The 18,323-nt window shown below is 44.2% G+C and overlaps 1 protein-coding gene and 1 pseudogene across 2 annotated transcripts in view; one reads left to right on the top strand and one right to left on the bottom strand.

The window, feature by feature from the left end:
• Nucleotides 1-18,323, top strand: part of KREMEN1 (kringle containing transmembrane protein 1) — a 63,526-nt gene that overhangs the window by 28,364 nt on the left and 16,839 nt on the right. For both annotated transcript variants that reach the window (XM_032310112.1, XM_032310113.1), the window contains exon 4: nt 13,416-13,540. In XM_032310112.1, coding sequence (XP_032166003.1) covers nt 13,416-13,540 — 125 coding nt within the window. The remainder of the gene's footprint in view (nt 1-13,415; nt 13,541-18,323) is intronic.
• Nucleotides 13,961-14,043, bottom strand: LOC116572510 (annotated as a pseudogene).

Below are 18,323 nucleotides of genomic sequence, written 5' to 3'. Positions count from 1 at the left end.
GCCCACTTGGGATTCTCTCTTTCCCTCTCCCTCACCCTCTCCCTCTCTAAAAAAATAAATAAAAATAAAGTTAGTGGTTAAAATTTTAGTTATTAAACTTTATAAACTTCTAGTTATTGAAAGTTATTATTAAAGTTAAAGCTAGTTATAAAAGTTATTTAAAGTTAGTTATTAAAGTTGAGAATCACAAGTTTATTACTCGCTGTGACGAGTGTCATTTTTTAAGCTCCAGTCATATGCCATACCTTGTACAGCACAGGGGATACAAGGTGTGGTCTCTGGGGACCCCCTAGTCTAGAGCAAAAGACAGACAGACAGATAAGCATACACAAGATACTCTGTAATAAATGAGATGAGAAAAGGTTGGGAGCACTGAAGGAGGGGCATCTTCCCTGGCATGGTGGGAGGCAGGGGCTTCTGGTTACTAAGGAGGGCTTCTGGAAGAGGTGGGATCTTGGCTACAGGGCTTCTCCAACTTTAAGTTTCCTCATGAAAATATAGTAGTAGTACAGTCATGGGGATTTTATTAAAATGCAGATTCTGATTCAGTACGTCTAGGGCAGGCTAGAGACTCTGTAGTTCTAACCAGACCCTGGGATGTGGAGTTGTAGGATCACACTTGAAGCAGCCAGGTTCTAGATGTTAGGGTTGGGTAGAGTAGGGAGGGCATTGGGGTAGAAGGAATAATGTGCATGCGCTCACACACTAGTAAATTCCCAGGCAAAATCAATGTTGCTGAGATAGAAATATAAGAAGGAAAGGCAACTCTTCCTCTTGGTCCCATATTGAAGTCGAGTTGGAAGAGGGGAGTCCTGTCATAGAATGGAGGTAAAACCGCTGCCCAGTCACACCCAGCCCAACTCCAGCCACTGCCACCAGGGGAGGAGGGCCATGATCCAAAGGAACCAGAGCAGTTGAGAAAACTGTTTATTGGTGGTTTGAGCTTTGGAACTACAGATGATAGTTTAAGAGAACATTTTGAAAAGTGGGGTGCACTTACAGATTGTGTAGAGATGAGAGACCCCCAAACAAAACATTCCAGGGGTTTTGGTTTTGTTATTTACTCTTGTGTTGAAGAGGTGGATACAGCAATATGTGCTTGACCACACAAGTTTGATGGGCATGTAGTGGAACCAAAGAGAGCTGTTTCTAGAAAGGATTCTGTAAAGCCTGGTACCCATCTAACAGTGAAGAAAATTTTTGTTGGTGATATTAAAGGAGATACAGAAGAATATAATTTGAGAGACTACTTTGAAAAGTATGGCAAGATTGAAACCACAGAAGTTATGGAAGACAGACGGAGTGGAAAAAAGAGAAGATTTGCTTTTGTAAGTTTTGATCATGATACAGTTATTAAAATTGTTCAGAAATATCACACTATTAATGGGCATAGTTGTGAAGTGAAAAAGGCCCTTTCTAAAGAAGAAATGTAGTCTGCTGACTCACAAAGAGGTCGTGGAGGAAACTTTGGAGGTGGTGGAAACTGGTGGAAGAGGAGGTTGTGGTAGTGGAGGTGGTGGCAGCAGAGGGAGTTACGGAGGAGGTGAAGGTGGCAACTATGGTGGTGGTCCTGGTTATAGGAGTAGAGGAGGCTATGGGGGTGGTGGACCAGGATACGAAAACCAAGGAGGTAGATATGGAGGTGGTGGAAGAGGATATGGTGGTTACAATGAAGGAGGAAATTTTGGAGCTAACTATGGTGATGGGAACTATAATGATTGTGGAAATTATAGTGGACGACAGCAATCCAATTATGGACCCATGAAGGGGGGCAGTTTTGGTGGAAGAAGCTCAGGCAGTCCCTATGGTGGTGGTTGTGGATCTGTTGGTGGAAGTGGTAGATATGGTAGCAGAAGGTTCTAAAAATTTTTCAGAAGAAAAGGGCTGCAGTTCTTAGCAGGAAAGAGAGCGAGGAGTTGTCAGGAAAGTTGCAGGTTATTTTGAGACAGTCTGAAATGCATTAGAGGAACAGTAAAAATCTGCCACAGAAGGAATAAGGATCCGTAGTCAGAAAAGTTACTACAGCTTAAAGAGGAAAGCCTTTTTGCTCAGGACTGCCATAGCCACAGTTTACAACACAGTGCAGCTACTGGTTAATGCAATGTAGTGTCAGTAGGATGTACATTCCTGCGGTCTTTTATCTATTGTAGCTTTGTCTGTCTTTTTCTTTTCATTACGTCAGGTATATTGCCCTTAAATTGTGGTAGTGGTACAGAATAAAAAATTAAGGAATTTTAACTTTAAAAAAAAAAAAAAAAAAGGAAGGCAGGGCAAGAGATGAGGTCTGAGAAGAATGAGGTGGGGCCAGATAATGGACGACCGTCTTGTGAGTGCTTGGGCTTGACCTGAGAAGATGAGGTGGACGACAGCACCACCTGATGAGGCTGAAGAGTGTGGAGTGTCAGAAGATGTGTCTCCATAGCTCCTTAAGCTTCTGTGTTAGGGATTTGGGGTAAAGTGTCCCCCTCTTAATCCGTGAGAAGTTCTCCAGAGATTGCATCATTCGCACAGAGGAATCCTAAGGGGATGCCAGCCATGGCATCTCTGCAAAATGGGGCCTTTGGTGACTTCACTGGCTCAAGTTCCTTTTAATTAAATGACACCCTGGCCTTGTTAAAACAGATTTGTTGTTCCTTACAAATATGCTTCCAAGCGTGACCCCTAATAAGAATTTTTAAAGCTATGTTCAGAGCTTGAGTAAAAAGCCAAGGGCGCTTTGGCAGGGGTGGTCAAGGCAGTCTCTGAATTACAGAAAATGTTTTGTCTCTGTTAGCACTTTTTGCATTTTAATGTCATCACTGATGTTTAGTGTGTTTCAGCTTTTATTTCAACTATTATTGAGTACCGACTGTGTATAAAACACTTCTATTCATTCACATTACCTCATTTAACCTTTAACCTTTCCAGCAGCTTCACTTCCAGTGAAGTGGGCGGTGTGTCCACTTCCCACCCCCCATTGTTTAGATGAGACAATGAGCCTAGAGTAGTGAGGTGACCTGATGAGGATTATACCCTGAGCCAAATCGAATTTGAATCTAGGGCTCCTCGTGGCAAGACCAGTGCCCTTTCCTTCCAGTTCTTGAGAACAGCTCCATTTCCTTTATTTCCTTGAAAACAGGGGCCCTGGGATGGATCCAGGCTACTATTGAGGTCATTCTTGAGAATTTTCTTGGTGGATTGTTTGGGAATTAGAGTTTGAAATTCTGAAAGTATGCCGAATTATGAAGAGTGCCTTTTTGACATTGTGGAAACCAAAGGATTAAGTCAGTGGCGACAGAGGGTCTGCAGTTCAAACTCTTAGCTCTAAGTCATTTTCTTGTCTTCTTTGAGTTTGGGAAATCCCAAGCCCCAGGAGGACAGCAGGCTGCGATGGTATCCAGGAAGCATTCGCCTCACAGCAGAATCGCTCGGTAGGATGTTGGGCTGTCTCCGAGGGTATTCCCTGCCCAGCTGTTCTCAGCTGGGAAGGGGCTCCCCAGCCTTGGACCCTTGGCATGAAACACTATATCAGCAGCCATGTCCAGGCCTGGGGTGGGGGTGGTTTCTCCCAACACCGAATGTTCACTGCATGGTTTGAACTTCACCTCAAAAAGAGCACATCTGGGCACCTGGGTGGCTCAGCCGCTAAGTGTCTGTCCGCCTTCAGCTCAGTACTCTGGGATTGAGCCCCACATCGGGCTCCCTGCTCAGCAGGGAGCCTGCTTCTTCCTCTCCAGCTTCCCCATGCTGCGTTCCCTCTCGCACTCTCTCTGTCATAAATAAATAAAATCTTAAAAAAAAGACACATCTGGGAGCATCATTCACACTTCACAGCTAAAAGGAAACCTGAAACTTCAGCTGACAGCCAAAGCAATATTGAAATGAACAGTAATAATATAAATGATGCATTTTTTGTACCTCCTCCCTCTGGCCATTACAGTTACTTTACGTTTTTGTTGCATCAAGCCCTTTTAGATTAGCATTAAATTAGCCTATGTCAGAATCCTGCTTCGTACTGTTCATTCTTGCTTCATGTGAGTAGTTGTGTTTTCCCAGCCAGACTAAGCCGTTCAAAGACAGGAGCAGGGGTAGCTCTGGAATTTCTGTGAAGGAGAGGCTTAAGGTGGAACGGGGGACTCCTCTGGAAGCTGGATTTGCCAAGCACATGCTCTCTTTTTACATGGGTGGTATGTTGATTTGTGGAGGGTGCTGATGGAATCTAGGGGGACTTCCCATCCCCCCAAGCCATGTATTGTGACAGTCTCCCCCAACACCTAGCACAGGGCAGGCCATAACGGTGCTCATTAAATATTCCTGATAATGTGTTATCATGTCTCTTCCAGTAAGAAAGACAACACAAATTAGTGGAAAGAATGTAGATGTCAGAGTCACATGGCCTTAGGTTTGAATCTTAATCATTTAGTGGCTTTCGGCAAAATGACTCTGCTCTGAGCCTTGGTCTTCTCATTTGTGCCTTCTAGGGTTCTTTTGAAGATCCAGTGCATAAAGCACACACAACCCATGTGGTGGGCATGGAAGTTCTAGCAGGTGCTATGGTGGCCTCTGCTTTCCCCAGGGAATGGACTGCTGTTGGCATGTTCCCGCCATACAATTCCTAAATAGGTTATTCCTAACCTGTGTGTTATTTCTGCCCATTCCTTCTTTATCTGACTAGCCACGGGGCTCAGTGGCGTGCCTCAGCTGTTGTGGGGGCCTCTCCCCTGGGGCCTGGTGTGGCGCTGCAGTCAGAGAACACAAGAGGCCCTGCATTCGTTCTCACAGCGCAGTTTTATGGTCTCAGATCTGGCGGATACTCGATTGTTCTTGGTTTTTGGCAGTAGGTATTATTTAATTTTCCATGAGGGAAAAAAAATGACTTTCTGAATCAAATGGCCATTTTCCTCAATGACAGATATATACTGTATTTCCAAAGTGTTCTGAAGCACGGTTGGGCAAGTCATACTACTAACTTAAAAATGGAAAATCATTCAGGTCAACCTGGTTGAGTTTACCGAACACCTTTACAGTAGCGCTTGCCTGGAGGAGTATATATAAACATAAAAGAGAGTCCCTACCGTCAATCTTAAAATGTAATTAGGAATCGGAGTTATAAACATGGGAGGAAATTGGAGACCAGCCTACCAGGTATATAAATACGATTGAATTAGGAGGTGGAGAGCTGTGAGTTTCTGCAGATGAGAGAGCTCTCGGTGCGGTTGTGGAGGTTGGAGTTATTATAGAGAGAGGTAGATGGGGCTGGATGGATCAGAGCATACCAGGTCAGGTAACAGCCTGACACGGACTTGGACGAAGGGCCTGGGGTTGTGTGCGTGGGCTGGGGACCACATTGCCAAGTAGAGGAGTGGACAAGGAGGGACCAGATGAGGCCTTGAAACCTCGAAAGCCAGAGTTGGCCAGATGGGGACTGACATACTGAAAGTCCTAGTTTAGGAAGATGAGCCCAGGGCCCACTTACAGAATGGGTCCGAGGAAGGAAGTCCAGGAGGAAAGGATTGGTGCAGATTTCTAAATCCAGTGGATCAGGGTCTGAGCTGTGATGGCAGCAGTGAGATAAGACAGGAAGGGTTAAATCCGAGATACCGTTAGGAAGAAGACAGAACTTGATGACAAGTAGAATATATAGGGATGAAACAGCAAGAAGAGTCAAAGACAACTCTGCGGTTCCTTGCCTGGGATATTCGTGGTGTCCCCGAAAAACAAAAGTTCAAGTCAATAAACTGAGCTCTTCTTCCCAGAGACCTCGCTGTATCATTCCTCCTGAACTTGGACTGACCTTTTGTCGAGTAAGGTGTTTCAGTTCTCTGTTGCTGTATAACAAGCCGCCCCAAACCCTTGTGGCCTAAGGCAACAACGGCTTACCATTTCTCCTACTCCTGTGGGTTGGCTGAGGTTCAGCTCGACAGTTCTTCTGCTGCTCTCATCAGGGCTCAGTCAGGTGGCTGCATTCCCCTGGGGGCTCTGCTGGGGCTAGGACATCCAATACGGCTTCAGGCCTCTACTTGGGTAACTGCTCTTTCTAACAGTGTACTCAGGCCACTCACATAGTGGCTGGCTGGCTTCCAAGAGAGAGGAAGCAGAAGCTGCCAGTCCTCTGAAGGCATGAACTCAGAAGTCCACCACGTTCTGTTGATCAAAGCAAGTCACAAGGCCAGCCCAGATTCAAGGGCAAAGGAAATTGATGCCAACTCTTAAAGTAGGTGGTGGCCCACATGTATGGGGAGGGGCAAGATTATTAGAGCCTCCTTTGGAGACTAACACATTAAATCACCAGAAATTAAATTTCAGAGAAGGAACTCCCACCAAAAGAAAACTACCACTGTGATACATCAGGGCCGTATGGGGGTCAGGATCCTTAGGATCTCTTACTACCTTCCCCTAAAGGTAAAATTTCACAGGGGAAGAAAAGTCTGTGTTCACTTTTTTATATGGACGAGCTCATAGGGGATCCAGACATGAGTAGTGCTGCTCGTAGAATCAGTGCGACTGACAAAGGAAAGCTGATGTTTAGAAATAAAGTTAAAGAAGTATGGGGGGCCCATATTGGGATAGGACTTGGACCAAGATGGCAGCTGCCAATCCGGAATGGAAGTTGTAAGTGGCTAGGACGGAGGGCAATGTGCTTGTGGTCACAGCTCGTGGCTGAGAGAATATATGAGTCTACACTTAACCCATTGATTCTCTGAAGGACATATTTGAAATGATTGGTCCTCTGGTAGGACACCAGCAGCATCATCTCAGGTGAACTCCATTCTTGCTCCCATGGAGGGAAGAAATCAGCTACTGAGACACCAGCTTGAGGTTCCAGGGGCAAAAGATGGTCTCCACACAAGGTTAAATGACTTAAAACAAGCAGAGTCACTGCATTTCATTTCTTCATGTCTGAAGAAGCAGATTTTACTTATAAGACAAAGTAAAAGGAGGGACACCTGGGTGGCTCAGTTGGTTGAGCCGCTGCCTTTGGCTCAGGTCATGATCCCAGGGTCCTGGGATCGAGGCCCGCGTCGGGCTCCTTGCTCGGCAGGGAGCCTGCTTCTCTCGCTGCCTCTGCCTGCCTCTCTACCTGCTTGTGTGTACCCTCTCTCTCTGTCTCTGGCAAATAAATAAAATCTTAAAAAAAAAAAAAAGACAAAAGGAGTCCTACAGAGCCAGGGAAGTTTTCCAAAATGCAAGATAAGAACTTTGCTTCTGGGGATGCCTGGATGGCTCAGTTGGTTAAGCAGCTGCCTTTGGTTCAGGTCATGATCCCAGCGTCGTGGGATCGAGTCCCGCATCGGGCTCCTTGCTTGGCAGGGAGCCTGCTTCTCCCTCTGACTCTGCCTGCCACTCTGCCTGTGCTTGCTCTCTCTCTCTCTCTGACAAATAAATAAGTAAAATCTTTAAAAAAAAAAAAAAAAAAAGAACTTTGCTTCTGGTTTCTTAAACAGATATCCCAGATCTGGTCAGAGCACTGGAACAGAAAACATAGTAACAGTCAGGACTTCTTAAATAAATTGCCATCTGAAGATTTGTATTCAAATTGAGCTTTTGCCATAATGGGCATGCTTTCTATCTTTGTCAGGAGTTGTCTGATTGCCAGGAATGGAATTCACTCAAATTAACTTGAATGAAAAGAATTTATTGGAAGGGCATTAGGACTGTATTGCAGAACATCCCGTTCCTGTGTCCCAAGAACCTGGGAAGAAAGTACCTACTCTTGCCATCTCTCTCTGGGGCCACATGGTCTCCCACCTCTGCCTCTGTCTCAGGATGGCATCCATTCTTCTTCCTCTTTATGGAGCAGAAGAATAAGCTCACTTCTCAATTCAGGTGGCCCAAATATGGCTGGTTGCCTTAACCCCCACTTGACAAGACCCCTGTAAGTCCAGCACTCACAATTCATTAACTGAAGTCCCAGTTCAGCTTTCTGGGAGAGAGAATCTCATGGGCCTCACAGAAGTCAGTCAGAGGATGGAATCCTTTGGCCTGTTCCCAACCAGCAGTTGATGCTCTAGGAAGATGGTGGCCCTTAGAAAAGGGTTGTTGGCCATGGGGGCTCCCATGGAGGTGTACACAGCACCTTCACAATGAACCACAATTTAGTCCAAATGTAAAGGTGGCTAGTCAGCTGCCTGGATGCTTCCCAGCTGTTCCTTATGATGCAAAAGAACAGTAGTTCGCAGATTAATCTGAATAGAGGACCATCTCCCCTCAGCCACCTCTGAAACTTTTAACTCTGGCAAGACCTCTGAACATCTGAAGAGAATGTTGCTGATTACTGTCACTCGTCTTAAAGCACCAACTATGATAAGCAAGGGGTCTGCTTGTATTTTAAGAGGATTTTTAAAGAATTGAAAGTGATGAAGCCTTTTTGGTAAGAGGAAAAATGCATGACCAAGCCACAGGACTTTAAAGTGGTCTTGAAAGTAAAAAGGAATTTGAGAACAAATATCCTTTTTCAAATTGACTCTTCCTCCCCACTTCTGGGAAGAGCAAAGGGTGGGACACGGTCTGGAAATGCACTCAGTTGGCCAGTAACGCTTTTGAAGACTGCATGACGTGTCTTTTCTGGCGAGACTTTGAGCCACACTTTCCAGCGCGAGTCAGAGGGCAGTGGCACCCCTCAGAGGCTGGCCACTGTCTGAGGGGCTGGCCTCGTGGCACACCGAGTGTGGAGGGGCTGATGTGTTTGAGAAGTCAGTCTTTAATCTGACTTCCATTCAGTTCACCAGACCGGCCCCATGAGCAAAAGGAACAAAACCACAGAGTGAGTTTCTACCACCCCAGAGCTTGCTTGTGCCCTCTGGTTCCATCTTCTCTGCCCCCATGGAAGGCCCACAACGTCACCAGTCCATGATTTCTTCTTTGTCACATAGAATAACCCCGTCCATACCACCTCCCTCAGAGGGCTTTGATTTCCACGTGAGATGCTTATGGGAAAGTGTACTGTGTGCTCACCAGCTGTAAGAGATCGATGTTTTCATATCTGGAATGAAACCCAGTTTGTTGAGGTGGCTGCCTTTGATTTTGCCTTTTAACTCAATGCTATTTTAGTTTTCTGTTACTGAGCAAGTGGTTTCTGTTTGTGTGGTGAACGATGAAAGCCCTATTTATATATACACTTGGCCCTTCAACAACACAGGGGTTAGGGGCATTGACCCCCTGCCCAGTCAGACATCCGCACATAATTGTTGACTCTCCAAGAACTTAACTACTAAGAGGCTGGTGTCGACCAGAAGCCTTACTGATCACATGAGCGGTCAGTTAACTCAGATTTTGTACGTTATGTGTATTATATACTGTATTCTTACAATAGAGTAAGCTGGAAAAAAGACAGTGTTATTACGAAAATCGTAAGGAAGAGGAAATACATGCACAGTCCTATCCTGTAAAAAATCCACGCATAAATAGACATGTGCGTTTCAAACCCGTGTTGTTCAAGAATCAACTGTAATGACAATGAACACTGTTTATTTGGCACATGTTATCCTTCCAGGCCTCGTGGTCTTTACTTTATTTACATTATCTCATTTCAATGCTCCAAAGAACGCTTTGGGGCCCTGTCGCTCCTCGTTCCACTGTTGATGAAGCCGGGGCCAGAACTCACGCTGTGGTCTGTCGGACTCGGGAGCACACATTCGGGGCTGCTGTAGGGTGCTTGCTGCTCTTGAGCCGATGGCAGTAGTGCCAGCGCCCGTCCGTGGAGCACTGTGTCCTGGGGTGGGAGCGTGCAAAACAACTCTTGAGCTGTGGTGTGATGGCCGGAAAGTGGGGAGCCTAGATCTCCCCCTTTAGAAACTGTTTCTGTTTTTCACACAACTCTAATAAGCGTGGCAGTGTTGTTGTAAGCCCAAGCAGCAGCAAATAAAGACGAGGGTACACACACAGACAGGAGCACAAAGTAGAGGTTCCCTGAGATTCCTTCCAGTTCCAATGTTCTGAATGGTCAGCAGCCTCGGCGGTAACCAAGGGCACAGACTTGACTATTGAAGCCAGACATGAGCATGTAAAAAAAGCACACCAGCCTGGGTAAAGGACATTTGACAACCTCAAGCCACCAAGAGAAACGTAAAATAGGTTAGACTGAGGGGTGTCTGGGTGGCTCCGTCAGTTAAGTGGTGGCCTTCAGCTCAGGTCATGATCCCGGGTCCTGGGATCGAGTCCCATATCAGGCTGCCTGCTCAGCGGGGAGTCTGTTTCTCCCTCCCTCTCTCCCAAATAAATAAATAAATAAAATCTTTTTTAAAAATTAAAAAATAAAATAGGTTAAACTGAGTTAAGTTTAAAAAAAAAAAAGAAAGAAATAGCTAATACGTTTTAGAAAGGTTCTGTCCTAAATGATGAGGATAAAACTTTAAGTTTTCAAGTTAACTTTTCTGGAAAACTCAGTTATCCTGAGTGGTAATTCGAAGAGTCAGAGAGGACAGTATGCAGGCAGGATTCAGACCCTGCGCTCACTAACTTTAAGTGGGTGTTGTCACGCAGGTCAGCTCTGCCTTTTACTTCCCCCCGGCTCTGTTCCTTCACTGCTACCGAAGAATTACCTTCACCCACTCACTCTGTGATTCCAGCAGGTGGTGTAGAACAGGCCCGGGCATCTGGAATTCAGTTTTAAGGCACCGGCTCTGTGATTGGGACCGTACCAGGCCCTGGGAATTCAACAGTGTGTGGAAGATACAGTCTTACCCTTAAGTCATACATGGTTTGTTGGGGAGAGAGACACATGAGCAGGTGTTTAGGATTGAGGCTGCTACAGGCCCACAACAGGGACATACGACCTTATTTGGGGGGCGGGGTGCTTCCCCAGGGGAAATAGTGCTTAAGCAACAATGTTAAGCAGAGAGACTATTCCAAGCAAAGGAAAGAGTATGCACAGAAGTTGGGAGAGCAATGTGTCATGGGGAAACTCGCAAATACACTATCACTTAATTTGGCTTTCATCTAGAACATGAGCTGAGCTATAGAGAGAGAGGTCATGCTGAAGGGGAGGGGAAGTGGAGCAAGCAGCACAGATCAGGCAGGGCCTTGTATACCATGTGAGAGAGCTGGGACTTACTTCATCCTGAGGGACTTGGAAGGTTGCAAGCAGGACCCTTGCCTACCCCTCCAGCTCCTACTACTTTCCCCTCTCTCTGTCGTTGGTTATCCTCACTTCTTTTTGTTCCTGCAGAGGCCATCCTCATTTCAGCCTTAGGCCTTTGCCCTTCCTTCTGCCTGGAACAGTAAAGATTATTCTGGTTGCAGTGTACTAACTAGATTAGTGTAGCGTGCTCCTGGAAATAGGGAGATGGACTAGCAGGCCAGGGCAGTAGTCTCAGTGGGAAGGGACATGGCAGTGTGGAGACAGAGACACAGACAAACATCTGCAGTATCTTGGGAGGTAGACTCGATGGTGTCTGGCAAGCAACTGACTCAGGCCAGACAGGCACGATACCTCAGGCCATTGATATCAGATGGATGGTGCTGCAGCGTCGGAGGGGCTGACTTCCAGAGATCTACCCCACTACCCCACTGGAACATGAGCTGCCTGGATTTGCTCACCAAATTGTGAATAATGCTTATAAGTTCCAGCTGCATTAGTACAACCCATAACCTTGTTGATATCTAATCTTAACATTTATGATTATGTGCCTTGGGCATTCTGTAAACTAATCCACAATAACATGCTTACTTCTGATCATAATAGGATAAATGAGACAAAAATCAGAGTAAATGACCAGGGTGATGATGATCGAGTAGTTCTCATTAAGAACCATTGAATGCATGGTTCGGGTTTCCGTGCGTAAGGTCCCTTTAACAAACTCGGCTTCTGGGATGTGCCCCTGACTAGAGATGCTTAACTCACTGCATTTGTTTAAACTCTAAAACCCAGCCATTCCCAAGCCAGGCTCCCACTGAACACCAGCCTCCTACTGCCTAGAGTTTTTCTGTTTACATTCGCCACTATAGAGATCTGGTTTGTTTCCAAAAGATGCATTTTAACATTTGTGTGGTGAGCCACATTTTTTATATTTGAACCATGTGTGACGCAAGGGAGAAGGGTAACCACTTGGCTGGAGGGGGAAGGGTGACTCTTTGAGTTAGCAGTGGTACTTCCTGCTGATTTAACAGGAACTGGTTAGATGTTAGATGGTGGCAGCAATTACACACAGAGACACACATATATTTTTACCTGCCAACAGGCTAATGTGGATGTAAAGTTTGTTAAATTGGACCATGCTGTTTTCTAGTCTTCTTTTTTAAAATTTTGTTTTTAAGTAATCACTACACCCAGTGTGGGGCTTGAACTCCCAACCCTGAGATCAAGAGTCACACATTCAACTGACCGAGCCAGCCAGGCACCCCTGTTTTGTTTTGTTTTGTTTAAGATTTTATTCACTTACTTGAGAGAGAGAGAGAGAGAGAGAGAGAGACCACAAGCTGGGGGAGAGGCAGATGGAGAGAGAGAAGCAGACTCCCCACTGAGCAGGGAGCCTAAAGCCAGGCTGAATCCCAGAACCCTGGGATCACGACCCAAGCTGAAGGCAGACGCTTAACCCACCTGAGCCACCTGGTGCCCCTCTGTTTTCTAGTCTTAAACACAAAGGAGAAATGCTTTCTGGGGGTCTATATGGCTCATTTGGAATTGAATAACGTATAATTCTTAGCTGACCTAAAAGTGCTTCTAGGAAAAGCCTCATTCATGTCTTATTAATAATATCTTCAGTTACATAAACTGTGAGGAGCCAAGCAGATAAAGTAGGGGAAAGGGCTTCATCTGATAGTGAAGTGATTCATAAATTAATAACAGAGATGGAAAACTAAGGTCCAGAGAGGTTGATTTGTCCATGGCCTACAATCAGCTCATTCCTTCATTCAACATGTATGTAGTATGTAATATGTAGATGTAGTAATTCTCCATTACTATACCACAAATGACCCTAGAACTTGGTTACTTAAAATGACACTATCTTATTACATCTACATCTCCCTCTCCCTTCGCCCCTCCCACCACTCACACACTCTCTCCCCCCCCCCTTTCCCTAAAATAAATAAATAAGTCTTAAAAACAATAACAACTAGTGGGGGGGATGCACAGGCATGGGATGAAAAGCTTCCTAGGGCTTTTCTGCCCTCCAGCAACTCTGAAACATAATTTACATATTGCAGCTTCTCTATTTTGAGGAAATTATTCCTAGTTCTCTTTAATGCTCAATTCTATTAATACCGAACAGATTAGTTAAAGGTGGACCTTGGGCCACACATACTCTTCAGAAGAAAACAGAAATATGGCATTGGCCAGAGGACTTCCATTTTTAAAGCTTGTTGCTTGTTATTGATGTGTACCTTAAGAGTAGAAATATTAGCTGAGATGAAAGTACCTGGCACAAATCACTGTTTCGTCTTGGTGTTTCACAGCCAGATGTTGTGAAATTCTTTTGTTTTTCTTTTTCCTCCAGTGCCTGGAAACCTTGGCTGCTACAAGGATCATGGAAACCCACCTCCTCTAACGGGCGCCAGTAAAACGTCTAACAAACTTACCATACAAACCTGCATCAGTTTTTGTCGGAGTCAGAGGTTCAAGGTAATGATTCTATGGCTCTATCTATATCTATAGAAAATCATGAAGATGTAAATGCAATCTGCCGAGATAACTTAAAAATATATATCCTTTTTTTAAATCTGTCAAACCATGGAACTGTTTTTCTGCCAAGGAGGAACTGGAAGAAGAGCAGGGCTTGGCATTCAGGAGTGTGAGGCAGTATTCTTGTCTAAAAATGGGGAGAGAAAAGAGGAAAATCCCCCAATATCTGTATCCCTATTTGACCTCTGACAGAATTATGTATTTCCTTGTACCCTTGAACGTTATGAGCAGGGACATCTCTGGCTTCCCAGGGGATCTGGGAGTAGGCCAAGGCAGTGGTTATTTCCTTACTACATTAGGGGCCCTAGCCTGGACAAAATACTTTCTTTTCTTGCTTTCCTTTCCTCTATTTGCAGTTTACTCCTTGATTATTAAGGTTCAATTAGCAATAATCGCGCCTCGGATAAACCTCATTGGGTACGATACTGCCACTGCACAAAGCTTGATTATTAAGGTTCAATAATCCTATTGTTGGCTCTATCCTTCCTTCCCTCCTTCCTTTTTCCTTCTTTTTTTTTTTTTTAAGATTTTATTTATTTATCAGAGAGAGGTGGGGGAGAGAGCGAGCACAGGCAGACAGAATGGCAGGCAGAAGGAGAGGGAGAAGGAGGCTCCCTGCTGAGCAAGGAGCCTGATGTGGGACTCGATCCCAGGACGCTGGGATCATGACCTGAGCCGAAGGCAGCTGCTTAACCAACTGAGCCACCCAGGCGTCCCTTCCTTCCTTTTTTTTTGTCCTTCCTTAATAATTCAGTGAAAAAGCCATTAATCAGGCCCAAGCAAGGAGAATAGCCTGCAAGGTCAGGGGCTTTGTGAGGCTGGTGGCCCAACCTGATGGACTGATTGGTTGCTTGCAGAGCATATAAGTAAATATACTGAGGATAATGGGAGCCAGATTTCTCACTGTTGGAGAAGTGAAACCTATAGTATCAGGCAGGGATTGAAGTTATTAGTATAGTCTATGGTTTTGATATATAGAGAGACAGATACAGAAATACATATAAACATGTTTGTAGGTCCGTGTGTGTGTTTGTATATACATATATATTTCTTATCTCTGTCCACTGAGAGGACCTGGGAACAGTGACACAGTGGTTCCACAGAGCACACTTAGTGCTCAGATCTTGGTTTCTAGGTATTGTTCTTTTTTTACTTTTTTTTTTAAGATTGTATTTGTTTATTTGACAGAGAGAGACAGTGAGAGAGAGAGCACAAGCAAGGGGAGGGGCAGAGGGAGAGGGAGAAGCAGGCTCTCTGCTCAGCGAGGGAGGGAACCTGACGCTGGACTCGATTCCAGGACCCTGGGATCATGACCTGAGCTGAAGGCAGACGCCTAACTGACTGAGCCCCCCCAGGCACCCCTAGATATTGTTCTTCATTATATAAGAATTAGGGCTCCGTCCTAAGAAAGTGGAAGAAGAGCCTGAAGCATGTTGTACAATAAAGTAAGGAATGGTGAGGGCTGCCAAAAGGACACAGGAACCAACTAGAAGGGTCTCCACTGTCCAACTCTAACATAATTTGAGCTTTAAAACAAAAAATGGTAGCAGTAGGGGCACATGGGTGGCTCAGATGGTTAAGCGTCCCCCTTTGGCTCAGGTCATGGTCCCATGGTCCCAGGCTCCATCTCAGGAGATGGAGCCCAAAAGGCAGCCTTCTTCTTCCTTCCCCTCTACCCCTCCCCACTGCTCATATACGCACCTGCGTAGGATTCCATCTATCTCCTTCTGTCCCTCTCCCCCTCTAAAATAAATAAAATAAATCTTTAAAAAGAAAGAGCAACTATCAAAAAATCTAAAGCTAATGTCATATTTATTCAGTAGTGGAAAGTTCAGTTCTTTCTGCTTAAAATTAGGCACAAACAACGATGCCCAACCTCACCTCTTCTATTCAGCACTGTACTTGAGATCCTCGCTAATGAAATAAAGCAAGAGAAAGAAAGCCATGTAGGTTGGAAAGGAGAAAATTTTTTTCTTAATTTATGGACAACATGGTCAGGTATGTAGACAGTTATACATAAAAGCTATTAAAAAATAATAAGTAAATTTATCAGGGTTGCATGTTATAAGGTCATATACAAAATCAGTTGCATTTCTACATACTAGCAGTGAACAATTGGAAAATAAAATTTTTAAATTCCATTTACAGCAGCATAAATAATCTCAGAATTAACAAAGGATATCCCATATTTGGGACCTATATCCCAAATAATGTATAACATTGCAAGAGAAAATTAAGATCTAAATAAGTAGAAATACAGACATTGTGGGGTGCCTGGGTGGCTCAGTCAGTTAAGTGTCCAACTCTTGATTTCGGTTCAGGTCATGATCTTGGGGTCATCTGGCTCCTCACTCACCAGGGAGTCTGCTGGAGATTTTCTCTCTCTCTCTCTCTGTCCCTCCCCACCACTCACTCTCTCTCTCTTTTGCTCTCAAATAAATAAATCTTTTTTTAAAATGCAAACATTGTTCATGGATTGGAAGACTTCATATTGTTAAAATGTCAGCTTTTCCCAGATTGATGTATGGATTCAATGCAATCCCAATCAAAAAATGATAGTTGTTTTTTTTTAATTGTTAAGTGGATCCTTAAATGTTACATGGAAAAGCAGAGAACCTAGAATAACCAAAATAATTCTGAAAAAGATCAACTCTGGAGGACTCATCCTGCTTGATCTCAAGACTTTCCGTAAAGCTATCGTAATCAAGAGAGTGGTATTGGCATAAGAATAATTGCATATATCAGGGTTAGCAAACAGTGGTACGTGGGCCAAAACTTACTACCCATCAACCCAGTAAATAAATTTTCAACTTTTGTGTGTCAGGGACACTACGAAGAAAACGAAAAAATAACTCACAGAATAGGAGAAAATATTTATGAATCCTATATCTGAATAAGGATTTAATGTCCAGAATCTATAAAGATCTCTTACAACTTGACAATAAAAGGACAACTGAAGTAAAAAATAGGCAAATTGGTTGAATAGACATTTCTCTATAGAAGACACACAAATGGCCAATAAGCACATGGAAATATGCTCATATTATTAGTCTTGAGGGAAACGCAAATCAAAACCATAATGAGAAACCACAACAATAAATAACCCATGGCTATAGGTAAAAAATAAATTTTTTTTTTAAAGATTTTATTTATTTATCAGAGAGAGAGATGGGAGAGAGCGAGCACAGGCAGACAGAATGGCAGGCAGAGGCAGAGGGAGAAGCAGGCTCCCTGCTGAGCAAGGAACCCGATGTGGGACTCGATCCCAGGACGCTGGGATCATGACCTGAGCCGAAGGCAGCTGCTTAACCAACTGAGCCACTCAGGCGTCCCATAAATTTTTTTTAAAGATAAAATAAGCATCGGTGAAGATGTGGAGAAATTGGAATCCTCATCCTTTGCTGGTAGAAATATAAAATAGTGCTACGGACCAGCTAAGACAGCTGCCGTGGAAAACAGTTTGGCAGTTTCTCAAAAAGTTAAACGTAACCTTTTAAGCCAGCAATTCCACTCTTGCGTATATACCTAAGAGAGTTGAAAATGTATGTTCACACAAAAATGTATGCGCGTGTATTCATAGAAGCATTATTCAGAATAATCCCAAACTGGGCGCCTGGGTGGCTTAGTGGGTTAAGCCGCTGCCTTCGGCTCGGGTCATGATCTCAGGGTCCTGGGATCGAGTCCCGCATCGGGCTCTCTGCTCGGCAGGGAGCCTGCTTCCTCCTCTCTCTCTCTATGCCTGCCTCTCTGCCTACTTGTGATCTCTCTCTGTCAAATAAATAAATAAAATCTTTAAAAAGAAAAAAAAAAAAGAATAGTCCCAAACTGTAAATAACTCAGTGTCCATTAACTGATGAAAAAATAAATACATTGTGCTATAGACACGCTTTTTTTTTTTTTTTTTCAAATATTTTATTTATTTATTTGACAGAGAGAGAGAGTGCGAGCACAAGCAGGGGTTGCTGGCGAGGCAGAAGCAGACTCCCGCTGAGCAGGGAGCCTGATGTAGGGCTGGATCCCAGGACTCCAAGATCATGACCTGGGCTGAAGCCACCCAGGTCCCCCCACATCCATAGTTTTGAACACAACTCAGCAACAGGAAGAAGATACAGTAAAACGTACTGATAAACACAACAACATGGATGAATGGCCAAAACATTATGCTAATTGGAAGAAATCAAACACAAAAGACTACATGCACAACTCAAAATGGATCTTGGGTCTAACTAGAATGTAAAACTATAAAACTTTTAGAGGACAAGAGGGGAGAAAATCTTCGTGACCAAGGTTTACCTGGGTTTACATAGAAAGTACTTAGGTGTAAGTAATATCAAAAGCATGATCCATAAAAGAAATAGTAAATGAACTTCATCAAAATTTAAAACTTTTGCTCTCTGAAAGACATTTTTTTAAAGAATGAAAAGACAGGGGGTGCCTGGGTGGCTCAGTGGTTTAAAGCCTCTGCCTTCGGCTCAGGTCATGATCCCAGGGTTCTGGGATCGAGCCCCACATCAGGCTCTCTGCTTGGCGGGGAGCCTGCTTCCTCCTCTCTCTCTGCCTGCCTCTCTCCCTACTTGTGATCTCTGTCTGTCAAATAAATAAATAAAATCTTTAGAAAAAAAAAAAAAAGAATGAAAAGACAGGCCATAGCCTAGAAGAGGATATTTGCAATCGCATATGCAGCAAAGGACTTACTTGGAGATTGCATACAAAAACTAAAAAC

Source organism: Mustela erminea, chromosome 13, assembly GCF_009829155.1.
Source record: "Mustela erminea isolate mMusErm1 chromosome 13, mMusErm1.Pri, whole genome shotgun sequence".
Lineage (NCBI taxonomy): Eukaryota > Metazoa > Chordata > Mammalia > Carnivora > Mustelidae > Mustela > Mustela erminea.
Note: the sequence above shows the minus strand (reverse complement) of the source record. Positions and strands in the feature narration are given on the sequence as shown.